The 18,894-nt window shown below is 46.8% G+C and overlaps 1 protein-coding gene across 5 annotated transcripts in view; it reads left to right on the top strand.

The window, feature by feature from the left end:
• Window positions 1–18,894, top strand: part of LOC144782081 (cadherin-related family member 4-like) — a 359,291-nt gene that overhangs the window by 151,230 nt on the left and 189,167 nt on the right. For all 5 annotated transcript variants that reach the window (XR_013601103.1, XM_078661234.1, XM_078661232.1 and 2 more), the window contains exon 4: window positions 16,519–16,687. Coding sequence is in view for 4 of the 5 variants with exons in the window: in XM_078661234.1 (XP_078517360.1) it covers window positions 16,519–16,687 (169 nt within the window). In the remaining variant the exon portion in view is untranslated. The remainder of the gene's footprint in view (window positions 1–16,518; window positions 16,688–18,894) is intronic.

Here is an 18,894-nt window from a genome sequence, read left to right as displayed (position 1 = left end):
GACACGGTGCGCCCCGTCCGAACCCTAGCAGTGGCCGACTCATACAGCAGCCTCGTCCAACGGACGAAGCTCTCCCCCAACCCAAACCGGAGGAGCACGCTGAACAAATAAGGCCACTCCACACTGTCAAACGCCTTTTCAATGTCCACCGACAGCACGGCCGCCCCCGCGGGGCCCGCCCCATCAACATCCATGACCCTGATCAGACGCCGTATGCAAGTCGAAGTGTTCCTAGTAGGAATAAAACCCGACTGGTCCGGGTGCACCAAAGAGCACATATGGGTGGTCAGTCACGTCGCCAGGATCCTGCTCAGCACCTTGTAGTCCACCGTGAGCATTGACAGCGGGCGGTATGCTGTCCTAGCTGTAGGGAGGCCACCCTTTTTCAACAGCGGGACTATGATCGCTTCCCGCGCAGACGCCGGCAACCTACCCTTCTCCCAAGCCTCCCCATAGACCTGGTGTAATCGAGGGGCCAGGAGATCTACATACGCGGCGTAAAATTCCACCGGGAGGCCATCCCCACCCGGCGTTTTCTTCCTAGCCATATGCTTGATAGCCGCTCTGATTTCCCCCATCGTAATGGCAGACCCCAACGCGGCACCCAGCTCCGGATCCAGTCGTCGCAACTGGGCCTCTTCGAGAAAGGCATCCAGCGCCGTCGGGCAGATAGTCATCCTGCACCGATACAGGTCTGCATAGTAATCCCGGAATTGGATGTTTATCTCCTGCTGTGAGTGGACCAGGCCCCCCGTCGGAGCGGTCAGTGACAAAATCGGCATTCCCCTAGTATCAGGAGAGGCCAACCATGCCAAGAGCGAGCCGGCCCGATCCCGTTCTGCATGCGCTCGGACCATATATTCCCGGTAGTCATGGCAACGGAGCCTCTCCACCTGAACTGCCACCCGCTCACGGGCCACCAGTACCGCCTCCCTACTTCCGTCTGCCCCATGGTCATGTTTCTCCGCCTGCCGCAGTGCGGCCTCCTCCCGCGTCACATCAGCCAGCAGCGTCCGTCGAACCCCCGACGAGGAGGAAAGGCAAGCGCCACGCACCACCACCTTGAATGCGTCCCATTCCATCGCTCGCGTGGACGCCGTGCCAGAGTTTTCCAGGAAATAACGTTCAACGCAGTCCTGCACCTCAGCGTGGAAGACCGGGTCCTCCAATGCTAGCGGATTCAGCCTCCATGTAGGAACCGGCTGTCTCTGCCTGGTCCAAAGGACCGTGAGCAGGCAAGGGTTATGGTCCGATATGGTCCGAGCCAGGTACTCGCAGTCGCTCGTAAGCTCCTGAGCCCCGCCCGAGCACAGGAAGGTGTCGAGGCGCACATGCAAATCATGCGGTGCCGAGTAAAACGAATAATCCCTATCCGTAGGGTGACACGTCCGCCACGCGTCTTGGAGCCCCCACCGATCCTGCCAATCCCTCCGAGCCTTGGCCACTCTGCGCACCACCGACTGGGCGAGCGGAGGGTGGGAACGATCCATCTCAACATCTGCCACAGAATTAAAGTCCCCACCCATGTACACCGTGCCCACCAGCATGTCCGACAACCGGTTGGATAACACAGAGAAGAACGCAGCCTGATCAAAGTTAGGGGCGTAGACACAACAGAGCGCAACATCTCGGCCATCCAGCCTCCCCAACACTGCCACAAACCTCCCCTCCGGGTCCACCCTAGTGTTCAGTGACTGAAAGGGGACACCCGCCCGGACCCAGATCAGCACCCCCCTAGCGTGCGCAGAGTAAGTAGTATAGAAGAGTTGCCCCCTCCAACGCCGCTGCAGCGCCTGCCCTTCCGCCAATGTCAGATGTGTCTCCTGCAAAAAGGCTACCTGGACCCCCCTCCGAACCAAATACGCATGCACTTTGTATCTTTTCCTCATAGAGTTCAGCCCTCGCACATTCCAGGTAACGCACTTCAAGTCCAACCTAGCCGCCATCATCTAACATACAGTAAAGGCCGATCCCCCACTGTCCCTCCGGCACACTGACAATCCCCAGAAATGCAGAACCCCCAAAACAGCCCCAACCAACTCCCACCCCGCCCATCCCCAGAACAGGCATCAAACAGCTGTCACCCATCCAAACCCAACCCCCGAGTACGGGGGAAACTCCGGGAATACCAGAGACTCACAAGTTATGTGAGATCGAGGGGGTGACTCCCCGCCAGCCGGTCTGTGAGCCTAAACCCGTCACCCCAGAAAAGGCCGATCCCAAGTAGGAGTAGGCCTCCGCCACCCCTCTCCCAACAACGCCACCACCCAGCAAGCAGGTCAGAAATCAGGCACCACCCACATTAACCGGAACACCACTGCGGTCCCAGTCAGAAAACAAGTCCCAATCCGCCCTCAATAGGCCACCCCTCAAGCCCAGCACACCCCCTTACTGTCCATAACTCAGCTGCCCGCAGTCACTCATCCAGCAGTCCATCAGCTGTTTGCGGGGTGATCCGAGGCAAATCCCCAGTGTCCTTGTCCGAAGCTTCATCTGAACCACCCGGCTCCGCCTCATCCGAACCCAGCCTAGAACCAGAGTCCGCCACCCGAGTCTCGGGCACCGCTCCGGAAATGTCCGGCACCGCTTGCAGGGCGGCCTTCCTCTCCTGGTCCGTTTGTGAGGCCGAAGGCGATCTCCTGTTCCGTCCTCCTCTCCTATTACGCCTGCTCCTACGCGGTCGCGGTCGAGCCTCGGCATTCCCGGTCCAATCCCCAGTGCCATCCTTGCCCGCTCGGTACCGCTCCAACCATTGCCAAGCATCATCCGGGGAGTCGCAAAAAGTCGCCACTCCGTCCACCAGCACTTTCAGGCGAGCCGGGAACAGCAAAGAGTACTGCACCCCCTCATCACGGAGAGCCCTTTTGACGGCAATGAAAGAGAAACGGCTGCGCTGGACTTCCTGGGAGTAATCAGGGAATATTGATACAGAGGCATTGTCCACCCTGTAGGGGCCAGCCAGCCGAGCTTGTCGTAAAATGATGTCCCGGTCCCTGAAATGGAGCAACCGAGCAATCACAGGGCGAGGTGGGCGTCCCGGGGCAAGAGGACGGGCTGGTACCCTATGAGCTCGTTCCAAAGTATAGAAAGACGTCAAGCCCTCCGGGGCCACCACAGCCCGCAGCCAGGCCTCCAAATATGCGACCATGTCATCCCCCTCAATATTTTCGGGCAGGCCCACCACGCGGATATTGTTGCGCCGGTTGCGCCCTTCTGCATCCGCCGCCCTCCTCTCCAATTGCTGCACCCTGTGGGTTAAGTCCTCCAACGTGGCATCCGACGCCTTCTGGGCCGGTTCCAGTGTTCCGATCACCAGCTCCGCTGCCTTGACACGATCAGCCAACTTGTTATGGTCCGCTTTCAGAAGGCCAAGGCCCGTGGAAACCTGGGCAATGTCGTGACGCAGTGCCTCTCTCGTGTCCCCTATGGCCTTAAGAATTTGGTCCAGCTGTTGCTGTTGCAAACCAGTCACCTGGTCACCCGACTGTTGCAGATCTGGAGCGTCAGGTGACTCTTCCACGTGGTCCGGCGGCACCGCGCCCGCCACCTTCCGCGGCTTCCCCATGTAGGCCTGCCGGCGAATGCGCCCTCACCAAGCACCGTAGGGCCGATCTGGCGCGCCCAGCAAAGGCGGCCACAGTCACTACCAACAAGCCTGGCAATAAGGCGGGGTCTCACTTTGCAACAAAAGGAAGATGGGGGGAGGCAGCCAGCAGGCCTCACCAGACCACGGCCCCCCAATAGGACTCCCTCTGGCCAGAGATCCAGCAATGCCCAGCCCGAACCACCAGCAGGCCCGTACACCGCTCCAGGCCACTCTCGACAGCCGGCAGGGCCCAAGGCGAAAGTCCAGAAAAGCAGCAGGGAAGGTCCAGGTCCCCACCTAGGGCCAAAAGACCGCCCAAGGGAGCCAGCAGCACCGCCGGCACCCCCCGGCGCACACTCCACAGGTGGCCCCGAGATCACCGCTGCCAATGTCGACTGTGGGCCACAGCGGGTTCCCCGGAAAGTCTCAGACCCCCACAATCACCGCAGGCATCAGGCTGCCCGATCCGCCGCCACTGCGCACCCAGTCCGTGTTCAACCCAGCGCCCCGGGGGCCAGGGTGATGGTCGGTCCCAGGGGCCTCTCAGCAGCCGAGCGCCGGTGATCTGCGGCGCCTCTCACCCTCGATGGCCGGCTTCGCTCCCGGATTCCCCGTCCAGCCGCGCCGCGGTAGTAGTGGCCCTGCACTCCCCTGTCTGGCGACCAGCGCTCCTTCGTCCATCCGCCGGGTGCTCCGTGGGGGATCTCCCACAATCGGGGCGAGGAGCCCGTCAGCGCCGTGGTCCGGGCACCCGCGGCGGTGGAGCCGCCGGCGGCCTCACGATAATCGAGGCCGGGGATCTGCCGCGATACCCAGGCCCAACCAAGATGGCCGGCGGCTGGCTCCGCGGTGTCCGCCAAAGTCCCCAGGTGTCCGCGATCGCGGGACCCAACTCGCACCAGACCGGCGCCGAGATGCCCCGCGACGGGTAGGAAGGGATCCCGGGTGGCGGCGCGGCCAGGGGGGACCAGCGATCAGGATAAACGTTGGGACCGGCCTGGAGCTCAAGGCTCAGGCGTCCACACTCGGCGGCATCGTAGCCACGCCGGGTGTCGGGGTCATTAATTGTTTTTTAAAAAAAACAAAACCTGCTTTAGGAGTTTGTTTTTGAAAAACAAAAATGCTTGGTGCGACGCTGCCTAAAAGATGGTGGTCACTCATCAAAGTCTAAGTGGCTTCAACAGGAGCCACCGTGGCTGCAGCTCCTATGAATACACAGAGATCACCACTGGGTCAACATAAATCTCTATATATAGCACTCCTCTGTCCTTCAGGATAAAACCACCAAACTCTAAATCAGGCCCTTAGTTTGAGTATACGGGTGAAAATTAAGGATTAACAATGATTGTTCCTAATATTTTTCTTATTCAGCAGTCTTATTAAAAATATACTCTAAACACTTCAGAAAGTCTTGAAAATTAAATCACTTCTTTTATATGCTACACTATATAGAAAGCAACATTTATTATTATTGAACATAAATAAATATAACTTTTTCACATTCCAAATATAGAGGGCTATAATTATTATTTTGACCTGTTAAAAATATGGCCCTGTTTCACCCCTCACACAATAAAACTCATAAATAGGAAATCGACATGTATATTCTACAAGGCAGGCCTCTGCATTTGTTCTGTTTTCCCATCACATTAGGTTCTCATCTACACGTTTGAGCAGTGCTGTCTAAACTAGACACCGTCCTTTAAGCTCTAATGTGGGAAATCCTTTGGTAAAATTCTGAGGCAAACCTTTTCTTTGGAAAAATATGTAAAATGATGTGTTTCATTTTGTAGTGAAGAATTGTTAGTGACACTAATCTACAAACAGATCACAGTTAGCCAAAACAAAACTTTTGAGTTATCTTTTCTCACGGGGTTGATATTCATACTTAATTCCTATTATAAAGAACAAGCAATGGACTATTTGGTCACTACTCACTACTGTAGGGATGGGCTCAGAAAAGGACCCAAGGACTCTAAAAACAGTAAAGCTTATCTCTTTAAAAACATATAATTTCAGATAGCACAGTAAGTTCGAGGTAATGCAGAACATACTGGGATTTGGATGTAGGGACAACAATAACAAAACAAAACTGGTAAAAATGTCCTTCGAATGCTTTAAAAGTCATACCAAATCTACTATGGCTAAACTTCCAATAATATGGAACTTCAGAAGAGAACAAACTATGTCTTGGAGATATGAGAAATACTGGTGATTTCAAAGTCCCCCTCCAGCTAATTTAAGGCACATATTTGTAGATTGTGACACAGTAAAAAATTGGCTTGAAATATTCTTAAGAATATACTTAGTAACAAGTCACCCAACTGCCCAGAGCTGGCACCTTACTGGAGTGACATGGGTAAGGCATTGAGTGCAATCTTGAAACATGAGATCAAGTTAAGACCTACCTTAGTTTTCTTTGGTGTGGTGGATGAGAAGTCAGGCAGGAGACTGACTAAGCGGGACGGGGAAAAATTGATCAATATTTAGCACTCTTAGCAAGAAGAGATATATGCAAAAAGTAGTCCAGAGTTGATTCTCCAAAAATTGCTGATTGGACAGCTTCTGTAAGATGCATGTACCTACTAGATGTGGCAAGTTGTAAACTGAGTAGAATTAAGTTATGGTCACTAGTTGAGCACCGGAGAAAAGAGCAAAGCGAGATGGTCCGTTGATTACACATTGGAGCATTTCTCGGTACAGGGTTGAGAGATCATGTATGAGTAAATGACCACGAAGGTACGGAGGTATTACGGGTCAGAGCGCATGAGTTGTAGACCCATTCTTGGCGTATATGAGGAAAAGTCTTAATATACAGCATCTGCCATTGGTTATTATCTTCAATGACAAAACAAACTGGTTAATTTTAGACCCACCAAAAAGGTTGTAGATGCAACACAAGCTCATGACTGCAAAAATAAATGTTAATCAGGAATTGTAAATCTGGATTTTCTCTATTAATTGATGCCTAGTTCATAAAAATGCTGAATCTTTTCATAGATTGAGAAAAAAATTCTAACAAATAAGGAAAAACTTCCTCAACACTAAAATTTAATTTACTCTTCACCGTCACCACAATCTATAATGTATTTGATTACAAGCCTATTGAAACACTTCTAAATCAGAGATTAGTTAATAGTTAAGTAATGTTTTTACACAGCAACGTCTACTTTTGTCTTCCTTATGTTCCACCTATTATAATTTGAAAATGGTCAGAATTGTGGATTGGCATAGGAATAGGAGTCAGATTAAGCTTGATTATCATTGATTAAAATATATAATAGGTCTTCATTCAGACAATTAGCAACTAACCTAAAACATGTTCACCTAACATAACACTCAGCAGGACCAATCTGTGTTTGAGGTTAGTCAGCAGCTACTTTTTAGCTTACCTGCTTTAATATTACATGTACTCTGTGTTCTGATTTATTAAATGTCTATATGTTTCCAAATACTGTAATGTACAGATTTCCCTTTTTAGACCCCTACATTTCTCAAATCTTATTGTAAAATTGGTTAATCTTCAATGAATCTTATAATCAAAAGCAAAATGCAAGCATTTAGTGGTGCTGTCACTTTGAGCTCGAAGGGCCATTTACTCTTCGTTAACTTCTAGGATTGTTTCCACCATCTGCTCTCTGGTCTGTGAACTATATCCTAACTCCTGTGACCTGCTGGTCCTCTGTGTTAGAGAGGCAACCCCTTTTTTAGGTTTGGCTAGAGATAAAGCCTATTTGAGGTTATATGAGCAGTGATAGGAGAATTGGAAATGCTGGCTTTGCGAATAGTTGGGCTTCCAGCATCATGCTTTCTGAAAGGCTTCTGCATAATGCTAATTCCACAGCATCCATCGTTTTCATTTATGCACACTACAAAGAAATTTAGTATTCACTAAATTCATTTCAGTTAGTCTTTAGCTACTAATTTATGAGGTTCTGTTATCAGGCATGTGAAGCTGACATAAAATCTATTCTGCAAGAAGACTGGGGGCCACAAGACTGGATAAAGCCTTCCCTTTGGTCAGATACTTCTTAGCCCTCTTGAATCTTTCAGGGTTAGGCAGCTCTGGAAAGATAGGACCCATGCCCTTCAACTCTTCAAAATGAGGCAGGTCTCACCCTCTTTTGAATTATATTCACCCATCTGACAAATACAAATGCCTCCATAAGCTTTAATTGGGTTATTCCCTTTTCAAACCTATAACACCCTACAAAAAAAGTCTCCATTCACCTTAATTGGATCCCCCTCTTCAACATATGACTTCACCCGCTTATTTGAGTCGAGGCTGACAGGTATGAGGATGTTGTTGATGTCTACAAAGGAATTCTTAACAACACTGTGAAGCAAGAAACCTTTAGCTTCGAATACCATGACCTCACTATCATCATATTATTATTAGTTTGTAGAGCACATGACTACCCTAATGGACATCCTGGTCCTGAAGAACTAAAACAGTATATCCAGGCTGCTAAAAATATTAGTCTGAAAAACTAAAGGTCTCTAGGAATTTTCTAAAGGTCAAGTGGTCAAGAATAAGACATAGGAACAAGGGCAGAACATTCTATGAATTGGCATCTACAAAGGCAAAGAACCGTCCACCAATTCTGCATCCATGAACTCTGGAGTGAAGAGACATGCATCCAGCATCTGAATAAAGACTACAGACTGACGGATATATTGTAATTTAATTGTGACTAAATTCGGGACTGTGGCCATAGCAGACTTTGTGGCAGATGCAAAGAGATTTAAAGGATATATGCTTAATGATGGGCAGCCAGTGACACAGCTTATGATAAAGAGATATAGGAGCCCTTTGAGGGAGTAAGAGTAAGTCTGGCAGCCCAACATTGAAAAACCTGTAGTTTTCGAAGCAGGACCTTAGGAAGGGAGAGCTTATGTGACTTACAATAGTCAAATCTTGGCCTAACTAAATGTAGGACCAGCTTAGATTTGGATTGCCCAACACCTTGGTAACTCTGAGCCCACACTAATGGCAACCGTGATCATGTGGTCTACATGTTCACCAGCCCAGCAACCAGAGTACATTGACATGGCTACCAGGAAACCAGGGTACAAATCAATGACCACCATACTAATAGCAGATGGAAATGATTGACTTGAAAAGTTAGCTTCCACTTCACAGAGAACCAGTGCAATGAGGATGGCATCAAAAGGACTTTACTTAAATGTCTACACCCACATCAATCATATTATAATTGTACACAAACACTATTAATTATAGAACAATGCTGGATCTATAGATTATGTACAAACTTGCAGGGCCTCGATGATGGTGTAGAGTGGTTATCTCTAAAGTGCATTTGACATTACCTTACCTTTGACATTGCTTTTGTGTGTGTGGCATGTTGATAGATTATTTACGCTTAACATCTTTAACAAAACGTTAAACTAAACAATAATGACTCTATATAAGGAGTGTGAATAACAATTTGTGGACATATAACAGTTTCACACAGTTGTCACAGCTGGCATACACTACTGTTTGCTAAAGGGCTTAATTCACAGCTATTTTCATTATGCTTTTACTCCCTACTATTTAGACCATAATTATCTGATCCTATTTCTTTTTTTTACTGTTACCCCATGATAAAGCCTTATCCTGCGGCCAATCTCATCGTTGTCACTTGCTGGCTTGGTATATACTGAGGCAGCATTTGTCTACAGGACTCTTTCTCTGCATGTAGGTCAATTGACCTGACCTCCCACCTACCAATACTGATTATATGGTTTTGTGTAAGTTCCTTTTTTCACTGACCGTCCATATGGACATCATTATTAGTCCTAATTGGCAAGGTAAAGAGTGATTGCATTGTTTCTGATGAGAGCCCCTGCAACTTTTTAGGTAATTTCAAAGTGGGCTAAAACATGATGGCCTACCACAAAGGGATAAAAAACATTTCCCACTTTGAAATATTACCAGGAGGAGGTCTTAATAAAAGCTATAGCCTGAGTTTCTGTGTGTCTCCAATATGATATATGACGTACACAGGCAGTGCACAACTCTATGCACAATGACAGCACTTTTTATTTTGTCTTAAGAGATCCACCTCCTACTTCTGGAGTTTATTTTCTCAGCACAAAAAAATTGCTTTGTGGGAGCTTTAAACACCCAACAAACCTTAGTGCTGGGAAAGAAGCACTGGCAATGAGGGCTCTCTTCACAATAAGGAGGTCCACAACAAGCAGCCGAGGATCTCCAAACTGAGCAGACAGTCCTCCACCCCTGGAAGAACATCAACCATCCTCAACGGTCAAAAAGACTCCCTCAATTTATGATCCAGGAGGCACAGATCAACCAAACAATACCTGGTCTCTGAATTATGCTGAGGCCAAGTGATTTGAAACAGTCCGGAAATTTAGGGACAATAACCTGTCTGTTGTTTTTCATGTCTTTTGTTTTTCAGTTCATTCTTTGAAGGAGATTATTTAAAATGCTTGATTTTGATTGTGTTGCAGGGTCTGCTTTTTGACTCTCAGTCAACCTTGCCGCTCCTGTGACCGGACCTGTGTCTGGGAGTCCTTTACTTTCCTGACCGCCGCACAGCCTCCCCCTCCGGTCTTCCCCCGCCGCCGCTGCTTTTCACAAACTTAGCGCGGCCGCAGAGGGGGGGGGGGCCGTGAAGGCGGGACTACAACTCCCAGCTCTCTTTGCGGCCGGAAGCCGCTTACAGGGGATTACGCGCCAGGAGGCGCTTAAAACTGAGCTGTATCCCCGGTGGAGCAGGGAATCAAATCAACCTTGCCGCTCCTGTGACCTGACCTGTGTCTTTGCTGGGAGTCCTTCACTTTCCTGACCGCCGCACAGCCTCCCCCTATGGTCTTCCCCCGCCGCCGCTGCTTTTCACAAACTTAGCGCGGCCGCAGAGGAGGGGGGACCGTGAAGGTGGGACTACAACTCCCAGCTCTCTTTGCGACCGGAAGCCGCTTACAGGGGATTACGCGCCAGGAGGCGCTTAAAACTGAGCTGTATCCCCGGTGGAGCGGGGAATCAAATCAACCTTGCCGCTCCTGTGACCTGACCTGTGTCTTTGCTGGGAGTCCTTCACTTTCCTGACTGCCGCACAGCCTCCCCCTCCGGTCTTCCCCCGCCGCCACTGCTTTTCACAAACTTAGCACGGCCGCAGAGGGGGGGGGGGGGACCGTGAAGGCGGGACTACAACTCCCAGCTCTCTTTGTGGCCGGAAGCCGCTTACAGGGGATTACGCGCCAGGAGGCGCTTAAAACTGAGCTGTATCCCCGGTGGAGCGGGGAATCAAATCAACCTTGCCGCTCCTGTGACCTGACCTGTGTCTTTGCTGGGAGTCCTTCACTTTCCTGACCGCCGCACAGCCACCCCCTCCGGTCTTCCCCCACCGCCGCTGCTTTTCACAAACTTAGCGCGGCCGCAGAGGAGGGGGGACCGTGAAGGCGGGACTACAACTCCCAGCTCTCTTTGCGACCGGAAGACGCTTACAGGGGATTACGCGCCAGGAGGCGCTTAAAACTGAGCTGTATCCCCGGTGGAGCGGTGAATCAAATCAACCTTGCCGCTCCTGTGACCTGACCTGTGTCTTTGCTGGGAGTCGTTCACTTTCCTGACCGCCACACAGCCTCCCCCTCCGGTCTTCCCCCGCCGTCGCTGCTTTTCACAAACTTAGCGCGGCCGCAGAGGGGGGGGAGGACCGTGAAGGCGGGACTACAACTCCCAGCTCTCTTTGCGGCCGGAAGCCGCTTACAGGGGATTACGCGCCAGGAGGCGCTTAAAACTGAGCTGTATCCCCCGCGTCGCGGGAGCGTCCCGGGAGAAGCCCGGGCCAAGGGCGGGACCGTCTTTGGCGGTCACTGGCCGGACCTGGCTGGGCCGGGACATTCCCCTTTCAAAAATGTTATTACGAACTGGTTAGATTAGACGGGCGTACAGTATTGACATTATCCTGTTGCAGGACTCATCCCGGTCCATTTTATAGATAGCTTTGTAGTCTCATCCTTGGTGATGTAACTGTTTAGGACTGGAGCAGTAAAATGAACTATAAACACGTCTTAATTTGAATTCTTATTATATACGTTTTTACACTGTTTGATTAATACTATCCTATTGATTGTGGTTTATTTATTGGTGCATACAATTGATATATTATTTTAATTGATTAATAAACAGATAGCATGGGGAAAAGGAAGTTACCTAGTCCCAAACTTACAACCGGGAAAAGGGCTCATATTGAGTCTCAACAAACCTTACTAGGTTATTTAATGGGAGCTATTGGGCAATAGATAGACAAATAAATTCAGTAGTGGAATCACTTGAAGCAAGTTCGACGCGATCCAACGTATAGGGGGAAACACATCTGGAGGTATCTGACTCCATGGAACAAGCAAAAGGTATGACGAATCCCGTGAATAGATGCATTCAATATACCACTGATGAGATAGTGGTAAATGATACCGATTCACCACCCCACTCGCTCAAAAAAAATCAAACCTCACCCCCATCTCTATCAAACAATACCCCTGTTCTAACTACTGATAAAATTAATCCACGGAAAGTGCAAAGTCTACCAAAGACTAAAAATACCAAGGGAAGAAGTTTGAAAAAATCCCATCCTAAGGATAAAACCCGGCTTACGATACTATCCCCTTTACCCGAAGCAGATTCTAAAAACTTAGTAACCTTAATTGAGAGGCTGGACCTCTATTTAAGAGTCAGACTTGATCAAATGGATCAGAGATTAACATCGATCGAGGAACATATAACTTTTGTTAAGACTCGTACACAACTCAACGTGACCCCCGGTTACCCGAAACAAGCTCTGTTGACTCAGCTCCTATTTCTAGTACCATATCCCGAGTTCCTACACACAATTCCTCTTCAAAATCTGACCAGAGGGCCTGTAGTACATCTATTCCCCCTAAAAACACATGTCCTACTTGCCATAAAATAACAGCACAACAGACAAATCAGGGTATCATCCATTCAGGAATAACACCAGCCGAAGAGCCAGGGTCTGGTTTTGTAAACCAGCCAAACGCAATACTAGGGACTTCCTTACGCGACCCACACAGCAGGCGCCTCTTAGATCAAGCAAAATATAACACCTCCTCGAAAATACCAACTTGTAATGATCACTTGGAGCTCCCCCCTGCAGCGACACCCTATATCATTATTTTGGCCAATGTCCCAAAAAACCATTTGTCGGAAACAGAAGGATGGGAATCATTAAGAAATAAATCCCTCCATTGGTTGGGAAGGAAAACCGGCCTAACGGAATCTCTTTTTAGAGAGTTTAAAATGGCAAGAAGAGTCAACACTGTGGGCTTACGGGAGATGTTTTTAACGGTGATTCAATTGTTTTGACATTTCGTTCGCCCCAACTGGTAACTAGAGTATTTGAACATTTTGGCAGCTTAACTATACCTCTGAGCGACATAAACATACTCCCTTTAGGTTTTTTTTACCAACTTTCCACGCAAGGGCAAAACCAATTAGGGAGGGGCAGAAATATTTTATCGTACAATAGAAAGTACGAGATTTTGACACACAACAGATATGAGCCTTTATCTGGCTTGGAAGACCTTGATTGACAGTCCCCTCCCTGTACATGTACATTGGGGCCTACAGAAAATCCAATTAGAGAAGCTTATACTTGCACATCCGCAAGCCCGCCTCTTAACTCACCACTCGACCTTGGTAAGTTCACATACAGTCTTGACCCAGGTACAGACTTACCAGAACTTCAGACGTCCGAAACCGGGTTACAAATTCCCATGACTGACATTGCTGAACCAATACTATCTAATGTTAAACAGTTTGCCATAAACTCTACTGAGATCACGGAAAATAACTCTGAGGGGAACAAACCCTCAATCGACGTTCTCTACTGGAACGTTGCTGGACAGCGTTCCAAGCTAGAAAGTGATGTTTGGACGGTTTTTATCCAAAATTTCAAAATATTATGCTTCCAGGAGACTTGGACGACCTCAGAGATCCATATGGAAGGGTATAAAATGTATTTTTCTCCAGCCCAACCATCTACCTCTGGTAGAGCAAAGGGAGGTTTAACAATTTACATTTCCAACTTGATACAGGCAGTTGACATAACAATAGTAACATTTGAGCCCAATTTTCAGGTTCTTAGTCTCCGTCCAAATAAGACGGATACTTTCATTCTGGTAAATTTCTATAATAACCTCTCAGAGGGAGAATTAATGATGCTAATACGCCAGATTCGTTTTCTATTACTAAATAGAATAAAGAGTTCCCTGAAAGAGGTTACAATTGTCTGAGGTGGGGACTTTAACCAACGTCCATACCAAAATAGTAACCAGATTATATGTGGTATTACTGATGAAAGTGACAATCCAATTCCTCACTTCTCTCATACAAGAGCAGGAAATAGCTTAAATGAAATCCTGTTCGACTTAGACTTAGGAGTGGCAAACAAAATGACTAACTCTAACGCAGTGATGGCCCCCCCTTTTCATGGGAGAGGTAGACAAAGTACCATAGATTTTATTCTTGTCTCCAACCAAGTGGAAAATGTAGACACACTTTTTAAAATACACATTAATGCATTAAGTGACCATTTTTCCCTTAGTATTACATTGCCATTATCACATAAACCTATCCGTAGCATTGTCAGTATACGGACACAAAATAGCCTGACATTAGACAGGCTAAATGGCTATTCATTAAAATGGGAAAAAATCGACCCCATCGAAATTACTAAAACAGTAGTAACAAACGCGTATTCTTCCATCCAGAAATGTTTAGATTCAGCCACATCAGACGCGGAACTTTGGACCCCGCTCTTGACCAGGGTTCTTAAAGCATCATGTGCGGTGGGGCTTTTAGAGTCATGGGTCAAATCAATCCTTGTCCCCATTTTTAAAAGGGGGACAGGGACTCGGTATCCTGCTATCGTCCGATCTCACTGTTGGACTCCTTAGGCAAAGTGGCGGGCCGAGTAATCCTTGAGTGTCTCCAAGATTGGGCGGGTGATGGCAGGATTTTATCAGATCTTCAATATGGGTTCCGCGAGGGACTAGGGACTAATGAACAAGCTCTAAACCTGTCACTGCTGATAGATAAGTACGTTAGTGTAAAGGCAGGTGCCCTGTATATGGTCTATGTAGATTTATCAGCCCCTTTCCACTGTGTCTGTCATGCCAAACTCTGGTCTGTCCTTCTGGAGATGGGGGTAGAATTGAATTTGATACATTTTCTGAGGTAACTATATTTAAATGCCACTGCAAGGGTGAGGTATGGGGTAAGGGGAGAGTTAACCGCGTCGTTCGGAGTAGAGAGAGGAGTCAGGCAAGGTTGTGTCCTGGCCCCCTTTCTCTTCACACTTTACACCAATGGTTTGTAGAGGGATATGATCAAGGGGAGCCAGGACCTGCCGACAATAAACAACCGCCCGATTCCGGCACTACTCTATGCCGACGACGCGGTAATACTAGCCCGCACTCCGCTAGAATTGCAGAAGGCGTTAAATAGGTACTTTTCCTTTATGGCCAACCTGAACTTAAATATTAACATCGGAAAAACCTTTGTTATGAAATCTGGGTCTGGCAATAAACAAAAAACAATGGATATATACCTGAAAAATGAAAAACTAGCGACTACTGATAAATATCCCTATCTAGGAATTATGTTCGACCAAAAACTCAGTTGGAAACCGGCAATTGAGTCGAGGAAACTACTTTTCATGAGAACTACCACAGCCCTTGTAAATTTTTCGAGAAAACTAGGAAAGAGGCCTCCCTTGGAACTCGTGAAAATCTACAAAGCAAAATGTTTAACAGTTGCACTGTATGGGGCGGGTGTGTGGGGACATGTGGCCACAGAGGTGCTACAGGCTGTAGAAAACACCTTTCTGAGGTATCTTCTTGCTGTACCTCGGAGTACGGCTACCTTTTCCTGCCATATGGAATTGGGACTTTCTCACTTGACAGATATAGTGAAAATACAGCCACTACTCTTGTGGCATCGACTTTGGTCGTCAGATAAAACTGCCTTCTCCCAAGCTATCATTCTAGATTGTATGGCTTTGGAGAACGCACATAAATCTGGATGGTTGTCATTTATTAAAAGGTTTCTATGTGACCTAGGGTTGGAAAAATACTACCATGATCCCCCTTTGATTCGGGAGCTATCTAGGAAAGTTTTTCAGGCACACTGTCTTGCCCATATTGAAGAATTGTGACTAACCAACAAAGTCACAAAACCTTCTGTTAAACACAGTTTGGCTGTACAAACAACCTTTGCCATGCAGCCTTACCTAACCTATGATATTACCACCTATGAGCGTTTTCTTCTAATTCGTTTTAGGTTAGACTTTTTTCACCGACTGGTTGTGTTTCCAAAGAGAAATAATTGGGCAACTGTTCTACCTTTTTGCCCTTGTGATGACATCTCTACCCAGTCAACTATACATACTATTCTTTTTTGTAAATTTTACTCCGAACACAGAAAGATATGGCTCATTCCGTTATTAAAATTAATGGGTATTAGAAGATGCCGCCCTGCAATTCTTTCCGTACAATTATTGAATGAAGAATGGCTAGCAAAGATTATTATTACATTTCTGAAGTGTATTGTCCGCCATAGAAACAACTTAGAATGAATTAGTGAATCAAATTATTCATCTATATTGCACTGTGCTTTTAGTATAATTCATAAACTTGTTTTTAGATTTGGTCTTTTTAATAAAAACATTTTTTAAATTAAACTGTGACAAATGTTTCATAACTTTTAATTAAATTGTGCTTTTATGGTTTTGTACATTGGAAAAAAACCGAATAAAGAAACATTTGATTTGATTTGATTTGACTCTCAGTTATTCTGTTGGGTATCCCCTGCATCTGAGTGCTAGTTTTTGTTAGTCAAAAATTGTGGTTAGTAGTGTATTTACTGATTTTTCTTTCCTTCCTAGATATTTTTGGAAGGTTTGCTGGATTTTGAGACACAAAACCTGTATGTTCTCAACATCACAGTGAGCACCTACAATGGATCTGAGCTGCAGTATACTTCATCCGTTCTCACAGTGCAAGTGCTGGATGTCAATGAAGCTCCCCGTTGCGGTGAAAGGTTTACGTCAATAGGTTGGTTCCATCAAGGACATTTTACTGGCGACAACTTAAACTCATATATAAACGGGCAAAAACATTGAAAATGGTATTCATGGAGATCCTTATAGCAGTTTTGCAGTTTGATGTATTGGTAATTATGTAATACTTACTTTACAAAATCAGATTGTGTTTTTTGGATTACATTTTCTGAAATGATCCTATGGAGGCATATTAAATGTGTACTGATGAAAGACTGTGTGCTGAATGAGGGCTGTGATACACATTGTTCAGTAACAGATGCAAGCACACCAGTATACTATAGACCCAGTCCTACTGTATCTATTCTTGATAACATAACATAAGATTACGTAACGTAATATAAGTGGGGATCTGTGTAGCATGTTCAACCTGAAATAACATATTTGTATTGTCACCCAACTCAATGGTATACGTTTTACCAACCTTGGAAGGATGAAAGGCTGAATGCAGCCACCAGAGTTCAAACCTGTGACCATGAGATCAATCACAGGTTCCTGCAGTGGATGCAATAGTCACTGAGCCACCAGACCCTTCTCATAATTGAATCTATAGTCACCATGCAACCGCTGTCATACCTAGAACATTTCATTTTTTCAGACGCGGACAGATTTTAGACTTAATCACTGCACTGAAATAGCAGTTCTCAATATCAGACAACTAATGGATATCTGAGTCAAATAATAAAATACTGTACCAATCCTGCTAAATTATCAACAGCCACCAAACACACTTGCCAGTCACCTGCCAAGAAAAGGCTCTGGTAAGTAGTTGCAAGGCTCTCAACTAGATATGCTTCTTTCTCACCGACAGGAGACAATGTATGAGGCTTGGTCATTTCTTATTCAGGGAGAAGCTCATATTCAGCATGGTACCCTCTGTCTCCGCCCTTTCATCTTTCCTCTCCATCACCTCTATGCGCCCAGGCAAGTATAAAAGCTCCATTCAAGTTGAAGGTCTGCTGCACAGTCTACAAAGCCTTACATAACAAAGGCCCATCCTACATTTCTAGGAAGATTAAGCCTTACGCTCCCTCAAGAACTCTTAGGTCAGGAAGCAAATCGCTTCTACATATCCCCAGGATTAGGAAAGCAAGATTAGGTGGTAAATCCTTTCCATACCTCGCCCCCCTCTACTGGAACCAGCTGCCCATTCATTTGCGGCTCAGCCCTGATTACCTTTGCTTTAGGAAACTACTTAAGTCCACTTTGTTTTAACTTCTTTATCAGCATGCCAGCAGCCTTGTACTAAGCGCAGAGATACCCTTTAGGGTGTGATTCAGGCACTCTACAAATCCATAAATAAATAAATAAATAAAAAAATCAGCCTTCAAATGTATGTGAACGGCACCCACATTGTCCTGAACGTACATTAAAACTGCTGTGGTGTCAAATCCATTTCTCCAAGCTTACCGGTAATAATAGCTTGAAGTGACAGAAAATAACTCCGTCTTATCACTGAAAAACCGAGATTTAGACATTAGGTTCAGAAAATTCACCCGAGATCCCATTTACCTGGTCATCTGATTTGGAGCCCATTCCACTTCCCTTTAAAACTGTGAGCAATGTTGAAGTTATCTTCGACTAAAAATTTTCTTTGCCCCACAAGTACAATAGCAGACAAACATGCCTGCCCTTTGTTGGTCATCTTCTACTGCATTCTGCTCACTCAAGTTATTGTAGTCTCCAGACTCAAATACTTCTCCACAGTTTACCTCAATGTACACCAGCAGCTACAATCTGTACAAACTAGAGCCATCAGGGGCCGTATAACACATTATCACTGTTTCACAAGGTGCGCCGGGCGCAAACAGTGATAATGCGCCCCATTATGGTGTATGCAGCTGCGAACTCACATTCATGTGAAAACACAGAACAGCCGCTCCGTGTTTTTACAGTGCAGGCAGCCCCCGCTTGCACTTTCTAAGGGGTTTAGAGATCCCGTTGCAGGCGGGTGCAGTCAGTGGCTGCACCCTCCTGCAAGGGGATGTCTGGGGGCTCCCATAGGACCCCATTTACCCCCTGAAGAGGGCTGCTGTCAGGAGGCGCACGAATGAGCGCACTGTCAGTGCGCCTCCTGAGGTCTTCTTTGACTCTGCACCCGCATCTGTAATATGGCGCAGGCGCAGAGTCAAAAGAATTCTGTCATTTCCATAGTGCACACCCTATGCAAATGAGGGAACACCCTCTGTTGATAGCCCTGGC

This window comes from Lissotriton helveticus, chromosome 9 (assembly GCF_964261635.1).
Source record: "Lissotriton helveticus chromosome 9, aLisHel1.1, whole genome shotgun sequence".
Taxonomy (NCBI): Eukaryota; Metazoa; Chordata; class Amphibia; order Caudata; family Salamandridae; genus Lissotriton; species Lissotriton helveticus.
This window is presented reverse-complemented; position numbering and strand designations above follow the sequence as displayed.